Here is a 25,867-nt window from a genome sequence, read left to right on the forward strand (position 1 = left end):
TACACCAATTTAGCTTATGCAATTCAACTGTAGCACATATTCTTAGACCCTGGTAGGATACCCACATGTACACGGGGAGAACATGCAAACTCCACACAGAAAAGCCAACTGCGGGGACTCAAACTAGCGTCCTTCTTGCTAAGCCACCACTAAGCCATGCATGATTATATGGTGTTAAAAAATGTCATTATAATGGAAGTCAATGGGGCAAAATCAGCCACTAACATAACGAAAGGGTAATCAATCTGAACAATACACAAGGGTTAAGAATATTGTGGCTGAACAGAGGTTTGTTATGTTTTCTTTTATTTTCCGCACAAAAAGCAAATACAAAAAACAAACAAAGAACGATCACCACTTCAAAGTAGAAGCAAAAGGACAGACTTTGACTGAAGATTACCAAAACATTTGTTTTCAATAGATAACTTGCACAAATGACTTCTTCACCTGAAGAACATGGACTTTAAGCTTTTGTATGGCATTGTGGGACCTTGATCTCTGCTTCGACAACTTTTGAAGTTGAAAAGTTTGAGCAGATTGACTTTTAGTGACATTTTAATAGTTTGAAGTAATACATTACCTTTGTTGGTCTTGTAAAATTTCAACACAGAAACTGGTAATGAGCTGCTAGTACTTTTAACCTCTGAGTTCAATTATCAACATCTTTATTGACGATAATATGTTATGATAATATTGATATGTGGACATACAGTGGAACGAAATGTCGTGTCTCGCAGGACCACGGTGCCACATAAATAAACATAATCAAAAATATGAATAACACTTGGACATAAGTTTTAAAACTTATAAATAACTAATATGGATGAAATTGTGGCTCAATAGTTAGCATTGTCGCCTCACAGCAAGAAGGTCGCTAGTTTGAGTCCCGGCTGTGTCAGTTGTCATATCTGTGTGCAGTTTGTATGTTATCCCCATGTTCGTGTGGGTTTCCTGCGGGTGTTTCGGTTTCCCCACAGTCCAAAGACATGTGGTACAGGTAAATTAAATAAGCTAAATTGGTCGTAGTGTTTGAGTGTGAATGAGTGTGTATAAGTGTTTCCCAGTACTGGGTTGCAGCTGGAGGAGCAACCACTGGGTAAAACATATGCTAGATAAGTTGGCTGTTCATTCCGCTGTGGCGACCCCACAGCGGAAGAGACTAAGCCGAAAAGAAAATGAATTAATGAATAACTAACATGCTGAGCGGTAATCTAACTATATACACTAAACTACAGTAGTGAACATCTGAAGTGACATCAAAGGTGTCCTAAAGCTATTGAACCAAATCTATTCTTGTCTCTGGGTGATTTAAAAAAAACTTTTAGATCCACTATATGTGGACTAGTGTACTTAACTTTACACTTTTACACAAGTGCTTTTACACAGGACAACATTTAAGACAGTTTCATCAAAAACTATATTTTAGATTTGGTTATGTAGCTTACTGCTATAGTTATATTTAATAAATCAAGGGAAATCCTTTTTGATCCCAAGTGTAACTGTTTCTCATGTTGCCAGCATTTGTTCATAATCAAAATTAGGATTGCATTTCTCGGGTGCAATATAGGAGGGCAAAATCTTACATGGGACACTGTTAATTGGGTCTGTGAAAAACACCAGATTGTGGTTCTGGAATTAATAAGAAAATTATGTATCTTTTTTTATCACTCCATATTTATTTTATCAGTCTTTCTGTAAAAATTTGAAGTTGAAACATTTGTATATTGACCTAACTGCCATGAAACTAGATGTAAAAGACTATACCAGCACCCAGATTCTGTATGAGCTATGTACTCTGAATGAGTCAAACATAATCCCATCCCATGTACTCTATCCATGTTATATTGATCTCTTTACCCTCTGGCAGGTGATACAAAATCCCTGATGCAAACGGAACAAGTCCAGAAGCTTTCAATTCAGTGTCAATCAGACTGTTGACCACTGTTAAAGCTGCTTTGTAATATTTTATTATATCAGGCTAGGGCGACACGGTGGCTCAGTGGTTAGCACTGTCGCCTCACAGCAAGGTCGCTGGTTTGAGAGCCGGCTGGGTCAGTTTGCATTTCTGTATGGAGTTTACATGTTCTTGCATTTTGCCGTGGGTTTCCTCCGGGTGCACAGTTCAAAGAGATGCGCTACAGGTGAATTGGGAAAGCTAAATTGTCTTTAGTGTATGTGTGTGAATGTGAAAGTGTTTCCTATTGACCTTATTCTAAAATGCAGAAGTGCGCCTGTTTTCGCGATTGTCTTAAAACTTCCGTTTCAGTTCCTATGGGAGAAATGACAAGGAATAATAAATGTCAAAAAACGGTCAAACTACTTGCTCTACAAACAAATGTTTGCATGACTATACAGACCAAGTAGAATAATATAACAAGGAAATATCAGTTTGCAACATCAAACAGCGAAACAAGCAGTTTTTAATGTCTAAAAATTAATGGAAGTGAATGAGACCGGAAGTCTCGTGCCAAAAAGATTTAAATGGCAGCGCCCACTCGTCTGCGGAGAATAAGGTCAATAGTGTTGGGTCGCAGCTGGCAGGGCATCTGCTGTGTAAAGCATATACTGGATAAGTTGGCGGTTCATTCTGCTGTGGCAACCCCTGATTAATAAAGGGACTAAGCCAAAAAGAAAATTAATAAATTAAATTTTTCGTAGCATGAATGTATGTAAATGAGTGTGTATGGGTGGGTATACACACTCACACTACAGGTGAATTGGGAAAGCTAAATTGTCTGTAGTGCATGTGTGAATGTAAAAGTGTTTCCAAGTACTGGTTGGCGGCTGTAAGGGCATACCTTGTGTAAAACATATGTTGGAATAGTTGGTGGTTCATTACGCTGTGGTAACCTCTGAAATAGAAACTAAGGAAAATGAATGAACTTATGATGCTATGCTGAAATGCTACTTTTGTTTAGGGGACAATAAAATGTGTAACAAGAAAACAATATAATTTTATACTCCATTTAAAGAATGTGTTATTTATTTCTATATCTAAAAATAAAAAAAGATGTTTCCCTATTTTTTATGGAAAAAATACATTAATGTTTATATTATTTGCCCGATATATAAAATGTTTCTAAATTAAGATGGTAAAAACTACCTTCATAACCTAATGATATCTCTTTAAAAATGTCGAAGTTTCATGCTTTGTTTACATAATTGAAGGTGCCGCCTCAGACCGCCGTTGAGTTGGACTGTGCCGTTAGAGGGGGTGCGTTGTTTTCAGAACGAAAGATGAAATGTCTTAGCGTAATTTTTTCCGTTATTATTAACGAAGAGGAAAGACAATTATAAAAGGTTTCTAATTATGCATAGCCCGCTGATAAAGGGTATGAGAATATTAACCACAATCTTAAAAAAAAGTTTCCTAGTACGCCACCCCTCGTAAAGTCGTTATAAGTGAATGGTACGGTCCACCCCCTACTAGTACTGTTTTTCTTTCAGCGGATGGAAGCATTAAGTTATTCGCTCTTCCTATAATGAAATGTCTCCCAGACTCTAGGCTTTATTTTTATATTTTCTGTCGGATATGTTATTTTGCTGATTTGAATTATTTTTAGAAAAGTACAACGTAAGACTGGGCGCAGGTAAAACGGGTAACATGGCTGTTAAAAGCGTCCTTTGAAGTCTTTCCCTTTTCGTCGCTGGATTGATCGTGTAATTGAGAGAGAGAGGCGCCGTGTTGTCCGAAAAGCCTCATGTTTTCACCGGGTCAAGAGGAGCACTGTGCGCCCACCAAAGAGCCAGTAAAGTACGGGGAACTGGTGGTTTTAGGGTGAGTCCCGTATACACGCAGCTATTTTTCATCATGTTTATCTAATGTTGACGAGTTCGCCCGACTTTACTTGTATTACCTGCTTGTTTCCTGAGTTCACGTGCTCTAAATACTCTCACAGCGGGGTGCTTCAGCAAGTCTCGGGCGTATTTTTGAGCTGCTGTTCAGCTGAAAACCGCGTTTTTGGAGAGTACGGAAATAGTTTGTTTACACACTTGATATTGGTGTGCAGTGCGCGAGACCTCCCAGCTCCTAAAATTCACGCGCTCACGTTACTGCACAAATGAAACACGTGCGCTTTAGTGAGCGCTTTTCCTAAGCTTATGGTTGGCTGTAAAATACACACACACCACTCTTATTTATATGCACAAAAATACGCAGCTAAGGAGATTTGCAGATAATTCAGAAAGGCGTTTATTGAACGTGATGCGTGTTTTACTCCAGCGTGGGGGTGGATGGTGTAGCTGTGATTTGGTTTAATCCTCAGACACCCGTATTTTGGCCCTGGTTTTAGGATCGTGATGGGACCTCCTCATCGGGCTCGTTTATCATCATCTGTACGGAAAGCCATAACGAGATGAAGGGTGGTGGAGGAATTCGGAAGCAGCCCACTAAAGTTATTTGTCCCCCTCCTTTTCTGTGACTGAGCAAAGAGTCTCTCTCTCTCTCTCATTTTTTTTTTAACAATGCCCCTTCCTCGCACTGCTGGTTGTAAATCACAGTGCTGTTCAGTGATCTAGAACAGAGCTTTCCAGCTCATTCCTTGAGAATTGCTTCATTAGTTTGTTAGGTTCTGATCTGGATGTCTGTAATTAAGACAATCTTAAAATTTCATCACCTTTAAACTATTTGTTTTATAGCATTGCAATCAACAAGATTCAGACTCGGACCAAAGTCGTTGTAATAGAAGGTAATGCTGGAAAGCCTGCTGCATTGTAACTTGACCTGCAAATGAATGCAGGTTTAAATGATCAACATGACCAAAACTGCTGAAAAACCTGTTGTGCAAACTATAGGCCTCCTGTCATCTGACTGACACCTTATACTTTTTTAGCAAATAAAAGAGCCAACAACACAATTAAATGGGTCTGCACCAAACTGCACATCTCCATAACGTTTTATATGTTAATCTGCTGTGAAATCCCACATTTTTATCAATTAAATGTTAGAATAACTTAAGCTATTAACAACATTAATGTTGCTTAGATGAACACGGACTGAAGCATTGTATGTTTACTAGGTTTATGTGTTCTTATCTTATATGATATATCAGAGTTTTGAGAAACACCCATCTTAAATTGAGGTAAAGTTAGATTTATATTAGCACATTCATTCATTTAATGACCCCTATATTGTTTACCTAAGCTACTTTAAATATTCGGTCTAAATTAGCATGCAAGTACTTCAAAACAGCACTAGGGTAGCACTATTTATTTCAGTGTGAGCAATGTTGTACTTTGATTGTCATCGGCTACTAATCTGATTTCTCTATTAGAAATTTACAAATAATGCTTTTCTGAAATTACATTAAGGAGAATGTCGAATATGCGAATATAAATCCAACTTTACCTCTATCAATCTTAAGGGACAGTTCACCCATACATGGAAATTACTCGCAATAAACTGGTTATAAACTTTTCCCCCCTTTTAAGAATAGCCATTTAAAATCAATAGTTGAAACAAAAATGTAATGATCCCTGTAATGATAATGATTCCATGATGCCTTCATTTGTGTTTAACAAAAGAAACCTCTTAAACCCGTTTGGAACATTTTTGGGTGAATGATTTCTTTAATCATGGTGTCAGCAGTTCTTAAAGCTCTTACCCTGCAACAACTGAATTTAGTCAGTTTTTTTTTTAACTCTTGCTTTAAATGTTGCATGCATTTCAAAAGCAAAACAAACATGCCCAACTGCCTTCTCCAAAATATACCCTTAGTGTTTTTGTTTTTCAATACATGCATCTAAACATTTGAAAATCATGATATATTTACTTAACACGCTAAATCTTTAAATCTAGACAAACTAAATTTTGTTAAACGAGATGTAATCAACACAAATTACTTGTATAAAGCAGTGGTCAAAAGCTACACAGCAAAATTTATTGTTTTTGTGTTTGAGAAGGTTATGTATATTATTCTGTATTTACAGTTGTTTATTATTATTATTATTATATATATATATATTTTTTAAACGGTTAGAAAAAGTAGTGCAGATCAGGACAAAGTTGTTGTTTCAGACTTCTAGGTTCTGTGTATTTAATTTTTTTCTATTTTGTTCTCTTAAATGTACAGTTTATGACTACGCCCATAAACTGTACAGTGTGTGTGTGTGTGTGTGTGTGTGTGTGTGTGTGTGTGTGTGTGTGTGTGTGTGTGTGTGTGTGTGTGTGTTTATTTTTAATCCATCCATCTTGACTGAACCATTTTCTCATATTATGATATCAGCCTTAAAAGCCTGAAATGTAAAATATATATTTATGTGGAGAATTCATTTTTATTTAATTTTTTTTTTTACAAAATTCTGTGCAGAAGTGGCGCAATAGTCTGTCTGTTGATTCGGGCTGGCCCTGTTTATGACCTTTTTTGCTTCCTTTTAAATCGTTCATTAAATTCTCTCCACTTAAAAAGGAAACCTGCAGAAACCCTGCTTAATGTTGCATTGTTTTGTTCTTACAATGAACACTTGAGATGTTTGATCGCAAAACTATGTATTTAAGTATCATTTTAGTAAGACGGCATTGGTAAATTTGTAATATCATATGAGCATCGATTTCGCAATGTGTGCGTCTGTAATAGTCACATCACAAGATAGGCAATGTTGAGTTGGGAATGGGATTATAAATGACCAGAAACCACAGGTCAAAACACATGAGATTTGTAGAGTGGTTTAATTATCTGCATTTGTTTTTAAGGCCTGTGACTGTGTGAGCATTTTTAGAGAGTTTAAATCATTTTATTACACTGTAAAACCCAAAGGCGATGCGGTAGGTAGTGCTGTCGCCTCACAGCAAGAAGGTCGCTGGTTCGAACCTCGGCTAAGTTGACGTTTCTATGCGGAGATTGCATGTTCTCTCTTCGTTCGAGACGTTTTCCTCCGGGTGCTCCGGGTTTTCCCCACAGTCCAAAGACATGCAGTATAGGTGAATTGGGAAGGCTAAATTGTTGTGTGTGTGTGTGTGTGTGTGTGTTTGTTTGTTTGTTTGTTTCCCAGAGATGGGTCACGGCTGGAAGGGCATCCACTGCGTAAAAACGTGCTGGATAAGTTGGCGGTTCATTCCGCTGTGGCGACCCCAGATTAATAAAGGGACTAAGCAGAGAAGAAAATGAATGTAAAACCCAACTGTCAACTTTATCAAATAAAATGACTCGATTAACTGAAAGTTAATTTTACTCTGTTAAAAGTAATGAGTTAAATACCTTATTTCTTCAACCTAAATGAAGTTTGCATTACTCGTATAGATAAGTTATTTAACTCAAATGGTTTGTTGCAATTGGTTTCCTCAAATGGTTTGAGTTGCCTTTACTCATTGAGTTTTACAGTACTCAGTGGGTTTAAGTACTTCATTTATTGGGTTTTACTGTGCTCAAATTGCTTTGTTTAATTAAATGAATTAAGTTCACAGTACTCATTAGGATTCATTTTGAATTTAAATGGTTTGTTGCAATCGGTTTCCTCATGGATTGAGTTGCCTTAACTTTTTGGGTTCACAGTGTAGTGCATAAAGAAGTTAAATAAAGATTGCGTAGTCTTGATCATATAAATAATTGAATGTTGTTTTACTTTTGTTTATTTAATTTTTGTACCTGAATATGGTTACTCTCTCGGAAAAACCAAGCAGCACTGCTTATTTCACTCTAATATTTGCTTAATTGTGTTTATTTATGACTGCACTTTGTTTTATTATAGGTGTATTATAAATGAAAAAATATTTTTATTTCACTCCCCTACCATCCTAATTAATCTAAAGGAATGACTTGGGGAAACAGAGCTATTTAAGTCATCTCAAATTGTATTTATATCACTATAATATTGCAGAAAAAAATACTAGAATGTAAAATATTTTCCAATATCGTGCTGCCCTAGTAACAACTGCACATTTGTGTATTTGGTGCAGGTCCTTTTTATTATGTTTTGCACCGTTTGTGCCTTTAAACATTTCTTGAGAGAGTGCTCAATGTTCTCATTATGATATTGGCTAAAGATTTTGATTATAAAATGTATTTCTCATCTATCAAGTCTTTTAAAAACATCTATTGTACTACAATAATAATATTATATAGTATATCATGAGTTACAGGGTTAATATAGCAGTGTGACATCATACACTTATGACCCATGTGTCTGTATCCCAGGCTTCACATGTTTTTGTTGGAGCAGCTTGTGTAAGAGCACTTTGTTTCATTCTCCAATTTAACGTCAATTTGTAGGCCAATATGGCTTCAGGCATCCTGGGTTCCCTTAGGATTTTTTCTATGGTATTTTTTTTTAGAATAGTGGTTTTTGGTTTGAGTAAATTAAGAAGAGCTGTGGTTAACAATATGTGAAGACTGTTTTATGCTTTGTTTCATAACATAAGTGTTGTCTAATTTCACATCCTTCTGGTGCCTGCAGTACTCCGTGTAGCAGCTTTTTAAAAATGTATCCGCTTCAAAACCGCCCGACATTACATAACTTTTGTAAACCAAATAAAGTCTGTTTAAGATTTAATAGCTACCCTTTAAGGTGCGACAGCAGGTTTAATTTTTGTGAACAGTTTCGTATTTATTAGTTTAAATATGACTGAAGTGACATACATTGTTAGGTATATTTAAATGGAGCCCGTAATTATGACTTGACCATAGATTTGGGTAATTATTTTTAAGACTATCAATTTTCTTTGATAGACTGATATATTTCATTCATTCATTTTCTTTTCTGCTTAGTCCCTTTATTAATCCCGCCACAGCGTAATGTATAGCCAACATTTCCAGCACATGTTTTACACAGCGGATGCCCTTCCAGCTGCAACCCATCTCTCGGAAAGAACTTTACCTACTCATTCACACTCATACACTACGGACAATCTAGCCTACCTAATTCACCTGCACCGCTTGGACTTGTGGGGGAAACCGGAACACCTGAAGGAAACCCACGTGAACGCAGGGAGAACATGCAAACTGCAAACAGAAACCCCAACTGACCCAGACAAGGCTCGAACCAGCAACCTTCTTGCTGTGAGGCAACAGCACTACCAACTGTGCCACTGCGTCACTGACTGATCTAGTTATTTATTTGATTTATTTTTATTTTATTTTTATATATTTATTTTAGCTTATTTATCTTTTAAATTGTATTTATACATTTTTTGATGTAGGTTTTTTTTAATTTATTTTTTAATGTAATTTTTGAAGTTATTTATTTTTGAATTTTCTTTTTTTTTTTTTGGAATAGTGTTTTTGGATGTTTTTTTATTTGTATTTTATTTTGGATGTTATTTTTGTATTGTTTTTTTGCTTTTTATTTTTTGTAATTTATTTATTTATTAGTTTTTTATTTATTTTTAGTTAAAAAATAAATAAGTTTAGTTTTTTTTAAAAATGTTTTTATTTAGATAAGTGTTACATTTATAATTCTTTATTAAGGCTGCTTTCACATTATATTTGTCTTAAGTCTCCGATTCAAGGAGTTTGCCATATGAATTAATCATAGTTACACAGTACAGAACAAAGTTGCCATATGACTTCATCACATGCAGCTCTACAAGTTGTTAAACTTTGCGTGTATAAGCCACTAGAGCAACTGTAACACCTATTCCCTCAAACAGATACCCCGGTACCAACTTTCCTCTGGCCTGATTCAATAGGGCGGCCTGGCATTGGCTGCTGGCACACAGAGAGCAGAGACTGAAAGAGGGTATTATTGATCTGGGCACTGGCAGATCTGAGCCTCCAGTTCTCCTCTCTGTTCATTGTTTTCATTAGACTGACTGAGCTTTTTGATAAGGTTTTGTGGGACACCACAGCCCTTTAAAATGCACCTTTTGTGGTGGTGTCTTTCCTCTGTGACTGATAGCTGTGGGGAGATGGGTCTTGCTGACTCTAAAGTTTCTGCCAACTCACTGAGATGGCCTAACAATCCACCTTACTGATCGTCCTTCAAACTCTGACCTCCTGAAGGGAGACAAGATCAACCTAAAAGATCTCAGATGTACTACAGATGTCTGCCTAATTTAAATGTGTTGTTTTTGCAATACGTCTTTTATGCTCACCTAGACTAAAACAATTTGACATGCATTAAATAAGTAATATTGTGAAAATATATACATGGTTAAAGGTAATTTTAAGAATGGCAAAGCTGAATTTTTGAATTGGGTTTAATCTTTTACTAGAGATATTTTATATATCAGGACAGAATCTGCTTGGGGTTGCTATATTTGTACAGAATTTAGTAAAATAATCTGCAAATTTTGCTTTTGTGGTTTTTCGGAGTATCGGAGGTGACCGTTTTTTCCTGGGATTCTCCCGTATTTTACAGTTTTATCCCGCCATCATCCCATAAAGGTATTTTCCCGTATTTCTCCCGTATTTTCAGTCTTTCTCTGAAGGGTGGCCAACAAAAATTAAAGGGCCATGAAGCCCCCTCGTTTCAGTAGGGTGTTTTCACACCTCTACTTTGGGGAAAAAGTCAGAAAAGTGGTCATTTCCAGATCTGTTTAGGGGGGAGTGTCGGAGGAAGAAAAGAGGGATGGTGTGCGAGTGTCTATTTGGGCATGCGCTGAGTTTCAGAGTCAAAACACACACACACACACACACACACACACACACACACACACAGGGGAGAAAGTGACCATCTTTACATGGACATCTGTAGACGAATTATTTACCAAATTATTAAATGGTGGACTTTAACTGCAGTTTGGCTCTTTCATTCAGGGAATTCATTCATGTCCCTCGCGACAAACAAGATATTTGATTTGAGGAACTGCTCTAAGCGTGTATTTTTCGTGTAATGTTTGATACCGCAAAGCGAATGAGAGAAAAAAAACCCTCAGCATTTCCCTGAAACTTGGATGCACACAGCAGGTAGCGTCAGAAAGCTGCGTGTGTTATTCCTGTTACAAAATGCGGTGAAAATCCTACACTAGGTTAAAGTTTGGTTGTGGTGCTAACATGTTAACACTCGGTGCAGTAGTTAGTTAGATACAAACAAACTGAATAAACAAAGAGCACTGGTCGCTCACTTACCAAATCTGTTGAGACAGGACAATCAACCGCAACTACTAGAGCCGCGTCTTTATTAAGAGAAGACTACAAAGCGAATCCGGATCTCAGCGTTTGCAGATGAGAACAGCTCTCAGGTAAACGATGTTCCTCCTTAGACACGCAAGTTATTGTTGTCGAGCGTCGCGTACACTGTTAATCCAATTAATTAATGAAGTTGCACATTAGGGCGCGCTGATTGGTTTGAACCAAGCCTTACTCATGCATTAATGCATCACACTCTGAGACGTAATAAGGCACACACTGGTACGATATTATGTCATGGCCGTGACGCAGCTTCAAAAATTTGTTACAAACCGGAAGTACCAATTTGCTTGAAATAACGCAAAAACAAACAATTTACACTTTAGTGAAATATAGGTGTCCTAATAGTGTTTTTAGATGTGTGGGACACATATACGACTGTCAACAGCTCAAAAAATGTGTTTTGGTGTTTCGTGACCCTTTATAGAGTCGATCCTTCCTATTTGCAACCCATACCGCTGAACCACCAGGGGCTGCCCCTCGCTCTTTAATGCAAGTCTGTTCTGTGCTTTCACTTTGTTTAGTGATAAACACTTTAAAGTAAATATAAAAACTGGTGGGATTTCCTTTCTTTTTCATTACAGGTGCCATCTCCCCTTCATATGCTATCCTCTAAACCAGTGGTTCTCAAACTGTGGTACTGTACCACTAGTGGTACGCAGGCTTCCTTCTAGTGGTACACAAAGGAATGAAATATGTCATGCACATAACTAATAATAATAATATCTAAAGATAGGGCTGTGCAATTAATCGAAAATCCGATTTCGATTTTGGGTTGTATCGATGAAATTGTATGAAAAACCATTAATCGAGATAAACGATTATTCCTTCCCGTACCGCCCCCTTTCCAGTTGTACACGTGTGAAAACTCTTTGCCTCTGCAAAGCTCAGTTCCACGTGAAAATGACTAAAAGCATGTGCTGAAATGTAACTTTTGCAGCATAGGATGCGCATCATACATATTTTTAAAAGCGCAAAAGAGCACGTGCTGTTGTGTGTGTATGCGCCGTGCTTACGCCCTATTCACATGGGGCGTCAGCGTCAACGCTTCCCATTCACTTTGAATGGGTGACGTCAGGCGTTGCCGAACTGCATTGTGGATCCATCGGCACCGCTTCAGAAGCGTTGCTCGCTGCAGAAGTATGGAAGCGTCAGCCAATCAGATCGCTGTATGCAAATACACCAGCTCAGACAGCTTTTATGACTATTGCTTCAGCCCCAACTTCAGACACGCCTTCCATCAAGCATTGACGCTGAAGCCCCGTGTGAATAGGGCGTTAGCCTCGGACGGGTAGCATGTGTGTGTTTGCGCGCGCGCCGCATTTAGCCTCGGACAGCAGAGCACACACACATCTAACGCGATCTTAATGTGAGTGCTTTAATGGTCAAATACATGCACATTTGTGTCAGAGCGCGGTGTTTAGTGATTATTCATATTAACCCTCATTTGTTTAATAAACGCACAAGTTGAGAATCAAACGACACGAGAGAGAAACCATATCATAGCCGCACTATTCTTAAAGTAAGCGTGCGGTATTCCTGCTGCTGCCGACTGTTTTTATCATTAATTAATAATAAAATCAAAAATACAGCGAAGATGCTTAAAGCGCAGTTTAAACATAACAGATTTAATAACTAATTTTTAATAACTGATTGCTTGTATCTTTGCTATGATGACATTATATTTTACTAGATGTTTTTCAAGAAACTGGTATTCAGCTTAAAGTGCCATTCAAAGGCTTAATTAGTGTAATTAGGCAAGTCATTGTATAACAGTAGTTTCTTCTGCAGACAATCAAACATATATATTGCTTAAAGGGGCTAATAATATCGAGCTATTAAAATAGGTTTCAAAATATTCAAACCGGCTTTTATTCTAGCTGAAACAAAACAAATAAGCCTTTCTCCAGAAGAAAAAAATATTATAGATAATACTGTAAAAAAAAAACTCTGTTAAACATAATTTGCGAAATATTTATATATAAAAATAAATTCACAGGAGGACGAATAATTTTGACTTCACCTGATAATCGTTTTGAATAATCGTGATTACAATTATGACCAAAATAATTGTGATTATGATTTTTCCCATAATCAAGCAGCCCTATCTAAAGATATCGATCTTAGTGGGGTTTTCTTTTTTTCTAACAACTAATCTCGTCCTAAATGAGCATAAAAAGTTAGGAAAGCAGTCGAATGCTTTGATTTATAACGTTGGGCGTGTGCATTTTTAAAGTGACACCTCTTATTTAATGTAATCCAGCGAGGGGAAAAAAAATCCAAATAAATAAGAGATTTGTTGGTTGCTCTTAAATTAGAATATGCAAGTTATACAGTGAAGAAACCGTTAATGAGATTTGATGGCTTGATTCTTTTTTTTTTTATTATAAAAGCTATTAATTTTAATAAGCTGAATTATTTGCTGCTAGTGTATAAATTTATTTTTTTCTTTTGTAAATAATAATGATAATAAAACATATTACTGAACGTTTAACTGTTTATTTACAACAAAACCGCTCCAAGTGAGCAAATCTAGTAATTTGGGGATTTTTTTTTAAAGGAGGGTCAGGGGAATCCCTAATTATGATGGGCATATCCCTTATTTTCACATCCCAATGTTGACTGGTATGCATGAGCAATTTTTCTATGTTAAAGAGCCCCATTATGAGTTTTTGAAAATGACATCGCCAAATGTCATTCTGGTTCTGGTCCGGTAAAACATGAATGCGACTTTCCCTTCAAACACTAGCAGAGGGCGGGGGATCATATGACTGATCATGATGCAAAAATGACGATCACTGACAGATGGAGATTCGGGTGTGGAGAATAAAGGGTTGAAGTTCAATTTCACAACAATACCACAGTATAGTCAACCTAGTGACATGTTTGTATCAATCATCAGGAAAATGGCAGGAACAATTATCTACGCTGTAACGCAGGATTTGCCAGCCGTTCGTTATCAAAAGGAGCAGCAAAGACGATAATGTTTGGGACTTTGACAGGGACTTGTCAGTAACTTTTACAGTTAATATGAAGCAGTTTTTTTTCTTCCTCCAGATCATAACATGCAAGTATAATTAAAATTGTTGCTTCGCTTTGTGTAGTTTGCAAAATATGTTTATTTGTGTGCTGTAACTTGTAATGGCTCAGTGCGGCTTGTAATCACTTATCTATTATAGATCAGTGCTTGTAATGCATCTCAGAATTAATCTTTATGGGACTGTCCACATATAGTGTCCAAAACTATGTTGAAAATGTGACATGTGTATCTACCTTTATCAATTTATATGCAATTCTGAGCTTGTGATCTCCTGCCGTTTGTCGTTGGCCACCATAAGCTGTTCCTACACACCCACGGTGTGGTCCTTTTACGAAACGGTTCAACTTTTGCCACTGTGTGGATTAATACTGAATGTGTGTCGTTGTTATTACTTGAGATTAGCGTTAAGAGTAAAGTATATGCTGGTGTTTAATTGCATTGCATCCCTGCATTGGGCTCACACATACTTTGGTTCCTGCCTAACGTTAGAGGGCAGTTCTTTTCATCTCACAGTCTCATTCAAACTATCACAAAAAATTTGGGTCATCGGACCTATCAGCACAGATTAGCCTGCAAAGGAGGGGTTTGGGAACAAATTAATCGCTGAATGAATCATATGGGAAGCCCTTGGGATATCTAGGTAAAAATAAGTGTAAAGATTAGATGCAAAAACCTCTTCAGAAATGAGCATTTATATCAGGCTCCTGGGTGTAGTTTTAGTAATTTCACTTTTAGGGCAAAGAGTAAGTTCTTTACATGGTCTTCAAAATGAAAAAACTCAACAAACATAGAAGTAGAGAATAAGGCTATTTTAATGGAAATTTCAGACGTTGCCTCTGAACTCTTCAAATGCATATTACAAGACAATAAAAGTGTTTTTTGATCTTGCACACACATCTGCCTGTTGTTGGAGACCCCAAAAATCGGACCTTTTTATAATGCACAATAGGGGTTCTTTAAAAGGAGTGTTTGTCTTAACCATCCGTGACGGTGTCAAAATCAATCATTCAGCATAATAATCACTCCATCTCAATCAGTCTGCACTAGGTCTACTTTTAAGAATGTTAATAAGGTTTAATTTTTATTAATTGGATTGTAAACCTGTCCATTTCATTGGTAGTTCCATATACTATTCTATGCTGCTAAATGGCTGGTAATTCAGTCTTTGTCATGTTTGGTACAGGCTGTTAAATTGCTTGTCATGTTTTATATAGAGTGCAAATCTAGTTATATCTATACATATAATACACTCACTAAAAATGTAAGAAATATTACTCCACTAATTGGACATAAGTCGTTTAAAAATTGGAATATTGCTTGTGCACATTGTTCTCAGATAATTCTAAACAACAGTTACGGCTTCAGTCCACACTAGCCTGGAGTTTTCAACCCCTGGAACGATGTCAAATTCACCAATAAATGTCATAAGCACAGTATTACAAGGCGCCGCTTTTGTTAGATGGACTTTTTTTTTTTGTGAGAAACGCTTAATACTTCCATTACCTGTGACTCAATTGTGTTCAAGTCTTTAGTCTTTTAAAAGCACTATTGTAATGCTTTGAGCCACTAAACACTGTTTCTATGACTTTTTTCACAGAAGGAAAAATTCGAATTACTTAATAAAAAAAAAAAACATTTATAGAGCTGGTCTTTAATTTCACCCTCTTAGGAAATGGAGGCCACGTGATTGGTTTGTAAGCACAGTTATGTGAACAGCATGCAATATCATCTGATAATTGGAGGACATGATTCCTAAAAGCAACTGACTGGGTAAAGCCACATAAAACAAAACATCATCATGATTTATATGTATATGCTGAGCTCAGCGGCTAATCGGCCGAAATCAGCTGGGGTGGCGACCAGGGAGACCTAGCTGTCACTCAAGTGGCCACGCCCTTAATTATGCAGTCTTAATATAAACGAAACGATTGAGTTATAAAAAATTTCCCCCACAGTTGTCGTGAGGGGTAATATTAGCTATATGAACCTATTTTTTTTTTTTTTTGCACCATGCTGTAAATACTTTTTTTCTGTTGTAAAGTTGGCCATTTTAACAGTGGGGTCAATAGAAATGTGCTCTTATAGAGCCAGGAGTAGCGAAATTTCAATGAATTGCAGTTTGTTAATTCTTGTGTTTTTACACCTCTACTTTGGAAAAAGCCAGAAAAGTGGACGTGTCAAGCTCTGTTTAGGGGGGAGTGTCGGAGGAGCAAAAGAGGGATGGTGTGGGAGTGTCGATTTAGACGTAATACGGTACTCCCAGGTACAGTCGCCCAGTCTACATGCTGGAATACACGCTAAGATCTCATGGCCGTGACGCAGCTTCAAAAATTTGTTTCAAACCGGAAGTATGAATTTGCTCGAAATAACACAAAAACTACCAATCTTCACTTTTTAGTGAGATATGTGTCCTAATAGTGTTTTTAGCAGTGTGGGACATGTATACAACTGTCAACAGCTCAAAAAATGTGTTTGGTGACCCTTTAAGCTCACAACCCCTATAATAACAACACCAAAAGCTTAAGACAGTGTTGTGGAATCGATCTGCTGCAACTGATGCTATTGCAGTGTCGTTATTTGATAAAACCCCATGACACCCACTTTGGGAATTACTAGGAAATAAAAAATTATCACTATCAAAAAGTAAGCTAATTTAACCATCTAATGACGTGTTACATGTAGTTTTTCACTGCACATTAAGAATTTGACCCTTTTTATCTATTTTTCCTTAACTTATTGGAAAAGCTAAAGCGCCTGCTTTTGTTTTCCAGGCAGTCTATGCTAGTGGCATTCATGCATAAAGGCGTTTTCTTAGGACAATGTTTTCACACAGTTTATCAAGGCCCTGTGATATCTAATGATCTAGAACAAATTCAAATGAGCTTCAGTCACAACCAAGCATGTATTTAATGACAATTTCTCCCTAAAGATGAAATCATTCATTGACTTTTCTGCTCTGACAGCAATGTGAAATCAAAAGTGGAAACCGATGTATCATCTTCAAAATCAGACCCTGTAAAGACGTCTCCGCAGACAGGATATTACACATTTGGTAGACTCAAACATGCCTTAATGCTTTCTGTAATTGTGTAAGTGTCTAGTGATAAGCATCAATAGTACAGGATGTCTGGACCTCTCTGGTGCTGACATCATGCTCACTGTTGGGAGCCAATTGTAGATTAGCATTTTACTCTGTTACTTTTCCTTGTTCTTGTGAATGCTGTATGCTGTACTCATAGGAAAGATCCAGGAGACTTCCAGGAAAAGCTTATGGAGCAGAACAAATGCCTGACTGCTCATAACTAGAGGAGACATGAGGAGCTTGTGTTTACAGGATTTAATCCAAGACATGTCTTGAGCATTGTAGTTCCCTTTTATCTGTGAATGGATTTAAGTTTGATTTAAGGTATGGTGTCATTTCTGTCTTCTCAGAGTAAATGACAATTACATTTAGATAATTATTAAACTTGTATAACACAAAGGAAGCTGTCCAAGGGAAGTAACTGCATAAGAACTACACATGCTGGTCAACTTGAGAACATTGTTCCTCTTTACTGATGAGTTGTAAATATTACATTGATTTACTGAATCCAACACACTTTATTCATATTTAATTTCAACCACAACTGATTTTAATGTGATCACAATTTAATAAATGAGATGGATGTTGTTAGTAAGAGTGTGCTTTTTGATGATGATGATGATGATTATTATTATTACTTTTTTTTTTACATTGATAGTATTGGTGTATTATGTTTTATTTTTTTTTCCGTCAAGGTTCGAACCATTTTTTTTTTTTTTGGATCAGCCAATAAGGGGAGGAGACAAATGTCATTTGCTTTCCATTTATTACTAATTAATAAATAATTCAGGTATTCATTTGTAAATCTTTGTGTTTCATTGCTAGATGTGTCTTTTTTTTTTAAAGAACAATTCAGTGGCATATTTCTGATGGCTGGTTGTCGCCACATATTGGTTAAATAATGTAATAGAGGCCTACAACTTTCATTTTCGGGCATCAAGTTAAATGCACATGATGGTGTTTAATCTTTACCATAAACATCAGTGTTTTTATCTAAACTATAATCTGTATCTCTGAATATATCTCTGAATGTATCTCTCTCTATTTTTTTATTTTTTTATTATTATTATTTTTTAATCACAGATTTGAATGCAGTGATTCAATAGATTAATAAACACATGCAAATCACCATCATTTATCATTTGTTGCGTGGGTGTTGAGATCCCGATCTTTTAATGTTTAATCGTGCAACTTACACTGAATGCTTTAACGCAGGTTGAACAAGTAGTGACAAAAAACAGCTTTAATAACCTAAGAAACCCACCACATCCCAAAAACCTACCACAACTTCTTCTGTCAACATATTTTTTCAGGAAAGCCTAAATGCTTTCATACTAGCAATTTGAATGACACAGGAGGCCATCTCTTTGCAGTCGTTATAAATGTTTTACCAACCACAAATGCTTTGTTTTGCTAGTAAATATGAGCATTTAAATATTTGCAACCAAATGCAAACATTTAATCGAGTTTTGGTCCGTGACGAGCAATGCCATACATTGTGGGAAAGAAGATTTTATTTTAGCAGCTGATAATGCACTGAAAGTTCTAATGGTACGCTGCAGATACCAGCACAGACTAATCACACTGTTGGCATTGTACATGTCAAAGGGTCGAGATTTGAAACACAGTGATTTTTATCAATTTTTTAAAATTATTTGTCTGTCTGTCTGTCTGTCTGTTCTATAATTTTGGCTGTCCTCTTTTACAGGTACAATGGCTCCCTCCCCAATGGTGACAGAGGGCGAAGGAAAAGCCGGTTTGCCCTTTACAAGAGAGCCAAAGCCAATGGGGTCAAGCCCAGCACTGTACACATCCTTAACACACCACAAGCCAGCAAGGTAATCACATGTCAGAAACTAACTGGGAAATATAATCATCTATGAGATTTTTCTGTGTTGTCTGTTATCTTATCAACATGACTTTTAAGTCGGAGTCCTCTTCACAATGCGTTCAAAATGTTTACTTTGCAAGTAGTGTTTGAGGAAGATTTCTTTCATTATTTATTACTTTTTTTTTTTTAATAGGGAAATAAACTTGAATGAGACAGGGTACATTCTCATGATGGCTGAGTATTGGTGTTATTTGAGACCAAATATAATTTAATAATTATAATCAAAATGACCAAATATTGGGATTAACAAACTTAAATATAGCTTTAAAGACTAGCAAAAATAAACTAATAATAGAAAAAGAATCCTGTTATAAGCAATAAATCCATTGCTTCATATCTGAAAGTTTACAGATGCCCTTCAGAAGTTGCTTTCACACATGGCATGTTTGTGCATTTGAAAGTAGATTGTCGTTTGTTCAAGTTTTGTATCAAGTTTTACAGTTTTAAAAAGGCCTTCATAGGCTATGTGAATAGGCAAGCACTAAAATATTATCATTATTTGATGGATTGGTCAATGCTTGTGTAATTGTCAGCAATTAGAATACTGCCAACTCTAATCATTGAATAGAAAATCCAAATTCCTTGCCCTTTTTAAAGTGGTGGCATTTAATATTTTTTTGCTTTCTAACAGCAGGGTGGATCAACTCATTTTAGATTATGGGCCGTGGAGAAATGTTAGCTTAGGGCTTTTTTTTTTTTTTTTTAAATCGTGCCATACCAAAGGAAGCGCATGATCAACACATGCTCATCTGGAGATTGCAAAACCCTGAATCAACTTTATGCAATGGCAAAACATGGAATTTGAAATTATTATATTTATCACAAGACTTTCCAGCTCCACATAGCAGAGAAATTGCAGAGTATCCTGGATTTTTGCCCAGTTGTAAAGCTGTACAGAAATGTTTGGCAAGAAATGCTGTGATCTATTATATCCTATTCTGTTAAAGCACAACAAAAACAAAACAAAACAAAAAAACACTGGCAAGGATGGCACACCTAATACCACTTTAAAATCTCTGCTTGCTTACTAGGACATTCTTAAGGAATTAACAGGGTGGTACTAAACCTAATGGGTGTGGTTGGGTTGTAAAAAGTTTATTGTCATTCACAGCAGCCACTACCAATAAACAAATCCATGCGGATACTGTTCCAGCTCCATGAATTTCACAATAACATCTGGAGATAGCAGAGACTGTCTCTTTGATATTTTACTAATTTTATGGGTGACGTGTTGCCTGAAATGTTTGAACACTTTGGAACAGCCAGCCCACAAGTGCAGCCCACATTGTATTAACTACTCACAATAGACGAATTTCGATATTGACTTCTATCCTAGTGACTTTTGGATCTTTCTTTATTGTGGTTGGTGGCTTCTCTGTGAAATTTGCTGATGACTCTGTTATTTTGCTGCTATTCCAGTCAGCTGAAGGCAAACTGCCAACCGCTAGCACTGTCTGAGGAAGTCTTTTTCAATGAGAGCTGTTTCCTTACAGTGCGCTACTCCTGATCCAAAACCTAGCAAGCTGTCATACTGACCAGTTTTAACGCATACACATGACTGATTTTTCACTAAACGAAAGCAGCCATGCCTTAAAACCCATTCACTCCTGGAATTAAGATGCATTTTAGCTAATCCAGGTACTACCATTAACATAAATGTACTTCTGTGGGTGCTTTCACACTTGCCTTACTTAGATCAGTTAATGCCAGAGCGTTTTTGATTCAGTTCTTTTTTATAGGTGTGAAAGCGGCAACCGTTTTCTGGTGCACGCCAAAAGTAGACCAAACAAGCGTACTGAGATCTGCTCGAAGAGGTGCTCTTGGTACACTTTCAAACCAACACAGGAGTGGTTCGTTTGAGGTGGGAATGTGATCTGGCCTCGAACCAACCCAAATACAAAAAGTATTAAGCCTTTTTGAGCTAAACCAGCTGCCGTAATCAGCTGTGACATGCATTCTGGGATGCGTTTTTTTGACACTTTATGGAATTATGGCAGATCAAAAGCAAATATGGAGTTGTGAGAAGGTCCATACTGCATACTGAATCTTCCTCTTTTCTGTTTACTTTCGTTTGTTGTGTACGTGAGTTTCCTGTGCATTAATTTTGACCAATTACAATGCTCAAATTGAATCCAGGCAATAACCCCTTCACACAGTGATACTGGTAAATAACTCAATTCACACAGGCACAGACGTTCTGAAATTTTTCTGGAAAAGACCGTTCACGCATCCATTCCAAAATAAATTCTGACATCATTAATCAGAAATGGCCTTTAATGGCTGCGCTTGTGCTTGTAAATATAATAGTGGTCGGGCTTTTGTTGATGGTTTCGCTTTTATTAAAAATTAGCCGCGAACCGCAGCTAAATGTTTACACATTTGACTACATTACAAATTCTGTGGATAGATAAGTATTGTGAACAAATTTGAAATCATATGGAGGAACACTTTCGCATGATGAGCGCCATGCAGCTGAATGCAGGGCTCGCAGGTAAACTCACAGCTGTTTATCATAAGCATTTTATTGATAGCTGTTTTTTTTCTGCAGTTGGCATTAAAAAGGAATAAAGAAACGTTATCTAACAAACATCTAGCAGCTAAATGTTTCTGGAAATATTATTGAAAGGCTTTTATTTTCATAAACGGTGTGGATGTGAATGTTCTGATTGGCTGGAGTAGACGTCTCACGTCAGCAAGTTCTAATCATGAAAGCGCTCTTTCTGGCAATTTTCCTTCTGTGTTCACAAAGAGCAGCATTCCCGCAAAATACCGTGATGTTACAACTTCTTTTTCTGGAAAATTGCCGGTACAAATTTACCAATATTTTCAAAAAAGGCCTGTTCACACATGATCTTTTTGCCGGTAATTTTTGGAAAAGTCTGTATGTGTGAGGGGCTGATGACTAATATGGATCACATTACTGCTTTTTACTTAATTCCAACTGGATATGATCATAGTAGGGCTGTGCGATTTTAAATTGAAATCGTATTAAAATCACAATTTGAACATGCGTGTTTTCTTAACCGCCTTACAGCACGATTTTTCCATAGTGTGCTGTTTGAACCAATCATAATGCGGTGGGCCTAAACAGAGCTTGAGAACAGGAGACTGAGCTTAATGACAAAAAGACTGCATAAACAAGGATGATGAGTTCAGCACAGGAGAGGATTTTGTACCCAAAAAAACTCAACATCTGGGGCCTCATGTTCAAAGACTTGCGTTGAAATTCTATTAAAACATTGCGTACGCACAAAGCTGTAAATGTGCGTACGCAGTAAAAAATTCAGATATATGAAACACTGCGTACGCATAATCCCACACATTCTCTTTGTACATCAGAATTAACGGGAAACTGAGCGCACATGCACGAGTGCAAAACCCCTCCCTGCCTCCTTCCCCGTATGAATATGCTAATGACTCTACTTTGGCAAAACCAAACGAAAAAGCAATGGCAAAAGCAAGCAAAAAGAGAAACTTTAAACCAGGGGTCTCAAACTCGCGGCCCGCGGGCCATTTGCGGCCCTCAGTGCAATATTTTGTGGCCCGCGCCGACCGCTGTACACTGACAGAATCCGTCCACACTACGCCGGAGTTCTCGAGCGCTGAAAACGGATCGTTTCGAAAACGCTGGAGAGGCCGTTTTCATTCTGAAACGCTGCTGCTCTGTCTCAGTGTGGATGGGGAAAGACGGAGACATCTGAAAACGGAGGCGGGGCTGCAGACATTCGCCTCTCTGATTGGGGCTTTTCCTCAATATTAAGTAGCCTAACACACAGTTCAGTCCTGAATCTTCTCCGTGTAAGTTCAGACTTCGCAAGTTTGATAAAGGCTGCATCTCTTCTTCTCAGTTTGATATGGAAAACATACCGAGGACACGCGTCAATCTTCACAAGGAAACCGTGTACTTTATAACTTCATTCACATCGCCCTGGCTACGTTGTTTCACTTTCTCAACAATAAAATGTAAACTTGATATAAGGAACTGCCTATTTTTATTTTAATATTAACAACTAAACAGACAGCAGACATGTTGAGGCGTGGTGCTGCATGAGCGTCATCTTCACTGTGTGGATATTTATAACAAAACGGAGCCGATAACAACTGCCTCCTTTCAATTTCAGTGAAAATACGAAACATACCCTCTCTTTTGCTGAATATCAGTTTTAATAATCGATAATGGCCATTATAAAAGTATAACATACAATAAGTTTATACATTATAGGAAATAAAGGCAAGAGATCAGTCAATATACAGAATGTACGTGGTTACATTAATCATTAACTTATCTTTGCGCTCAGCCAAAACACGTTACCTGAGAACAAGTAATAGATTCCAATGACCAAAGTCAGGGAATATGTCGTTAGATAAAGACAACAAGATGAATGAAATATCACGTTTAATAAATATAGTGAGATTAGATCCAGCGGGAGATGCTTGATGAGAAGTCCGACTAGCAGAGCTCTCATCTGGGTAGATGGGCTGCAGCGCTCGCCAAAGTGTGTTTGTGTGGTCACGTGATGTGCGTTTTCAGCGTTTTGGTGTGGACGAAGAGCAGTTCAGAAACGCTGGGTAAAACGCGAGTGTGGACGTGGATCGTTTTCATTTTAAAACGCCTTTTTAAAACTAAAACGCACTAGTGTAAACGGGGCCTGACAGAATCAGCGGAGCGGGGAGAGAGCGCTCCTCGCTCCGCTGATTCTATCCGTACACAGCGGTCACTGGCGCACCCCGCCCCTTTGTTAGACGCTGTGACAGGCGGGAAGTGTTAGAAGGGAACTCGCGCCGGCCAGAACCAAGGTAAGCTGTTCCCGCCCCTGCCTGCCACTTAGCTACCTATCTGCAGCCTGCCACCTACCTAGCTACAGCCTGCATCTTATATATATTATAGGTAGATACAGACTGGCACAGACTGATGTGACTGGAGTGGGGTGGGGGTGTTTTATTTATACATATGTACGCCTTTTTTTTTTAGGTGAGGAAATGGAAGTTTTGAGTGTGTGAGAAGTGTGTGAAGTTATTCTCCACCTTGAACTTCAATAAGTCAAAGTACAGGTCTAGACTTAATGATGATCATCTTCAAGCCATACTGAGGGTCTCAACTGCTTCCGCTCTAAAGCCAAATGTGGTTCAGATTTGTGAGAAGAAGCGCTGTCAAGTCTCTGGCAGCAAGGAGTAGGCAAAAGATGCCATGTTCAGAAGAACTGTTCAAAATCTTCACTTAATGTTCTATTAATGTTCAGGACACTTCATGTTCAGAAGAAATAATTAAAACTGTTAATAATGACATTTGAGGACTTTTTTTTTGTGAAATCCCTTATGCGGCCCAGCCTCACCCAGACTTTGCCTCCTGCGGCCCCCAGGTAAATTGAGTTTGAGACCCCTGCTTTAAACAGAATGTGAATTGGCGGTGCTCCTGTCGGAGGTAGACCGGAGAAAAACAGTCTTATTTGCAAGTTTGTTGTTGGAATGAGCTAGTTAAGTGATTTCCGCCCATTTGTTTGGCAGAGACAAGAAAGTTAAAGAGAGAGAACAGCATAAGTGTGAGTGGCGTAGCGCGTAACGCACATGGCATCATGTTTTGAAACTGTCATTCAAGAACGCAGTTCGAATCAACCGTTTGATGAACTCATTCTTCTTTTTCCCCCCGCTACAAATAAGGTTTTGTCTACATTAATAAGTGTGTGTATTATGTTAAGCGCATTTAAGCATAACACATTATTTGCACATTTATTGAATGGGAATGTTTCTGATTCACATATGCAAATTCGTCTTCAGATGGCACCTTTATAGCAGTATGCGTGCAGTTGATCACTCCGATTACAATGGGAAAACCGGCGATCGCTGCAAGTTGCGCTTATGTTTGGCTGGTCAACTGTAAAGTATGGAAACCTTATATACCTGCTAGACATGCGGATGATCTCGTCCTATACAGCTGTCAGCTGCCATTGCACGGCTCACAGATACTTTGTAGTGTGCAATTTAACACAATTGCCTCTAGGTGTCGCCAATCTAAATAAAACAAACACACACAAGAAATGTACATACGCCAGGCATGAAGTTGGCGTGGAACAACGCACATTCTCACGTTCATTTCATTGTTAGTAAATCCAAACGCGAGCGATTTTGAGCGTGAAACCTGGCGTACACAAAGTTTTTGTGCATACGCAGCGTTGATACATGAGGCCCTGGTGTGCAAGATTACTTTCAAGAAGAAAGATACAGGAATGCAAAATTATTGCAGAACCAGGTTATTTGTAAGACCTTTCAGTCACATATCGCATCTAAAAGCAGATATGCACTCACGTGCCTTTGTCGTTGCTTGGTGATCATCAAACGTTTTCTCAACAAAACATTGCTGCGACGCTGATACAAGTTGTATTTATAGAGAAAATTAAAAAGCACTGCAGTGTTTGAGTGCCCTGTTTTTGTCTGAGGTAATTAGTCTATTGAAACGTTTATTCTATTAGTATGAGGCTGAATAGGTCAGTTCTTGTTACGTGACTCGCAATGCTCTTGCAACATTCTAAAAAGTTGATATGTTTTCAACAGTGTACCTAGAAAACATGTGGGTCTTACCCAATATACGTGCAAACTGTGCACCTCCATTAGAAATAGCGCATTTGTGCGTGCAAAAGACGTGATATGCAAACAGCCGCATCACAAAGAGGTCTGTGATCTATGCATAGCAAAAAAATAATAAATCTTTGTACTCATTTAAATTTACACGCAACTTCTTCTGATATGTAGTCAAGCAGAACATCGGAGCCTTGAGTTTCACCACACACACACAC

General features: G+C 37.6%; 1 protein-coding gene across 3 annotated transcripts in view; it reads left to right on the plus strand.

Annotated features, from left to right (window-relative positions):
* The first annotated feature begins 3,455 nt into the window (after window positions 1-3,455).
* Window positions 3,456-25,867, plus strand: part of peli2 (pellino E3 ubiquitin protein ligase family member 2) — a 51,586-nt gene continuing 29,174 nt past the window's right edge. For 2 of the 3 annotated variants that reach the window (XR_015512528.1, XR_015512529.1), the window contains exons 1-2: window positions 3,456-3,778; window positions 18,894-19,023. Coding sequence is in view for 1 of the 3 variants with exons in the window: in NM_001002616.1 (NP_001002616.1) it covers window positions 3,702-3,778; window positions 18,894-19,023 (207 nt within the window). In the remaining 2 variants the exon portion in view is untranslated. 3 annotated transcript variants of the gene reach the window in all.

The sequence above is a fragment of the Danio rerio genome, chromosome 17, assembly GCF_052040795.2.
Source record: "Danio rerio strain M-AB ecotype USA chromosome 17, GRCz13ab, whole genome shotgun sequence".
NCBI classification, from domain to species: domain Eukaryota; kingdom Metazoa; phylum Chordata; class Actinopteri; order Cypriniformes; family Danionidae; genus Danio; species Danio rerio.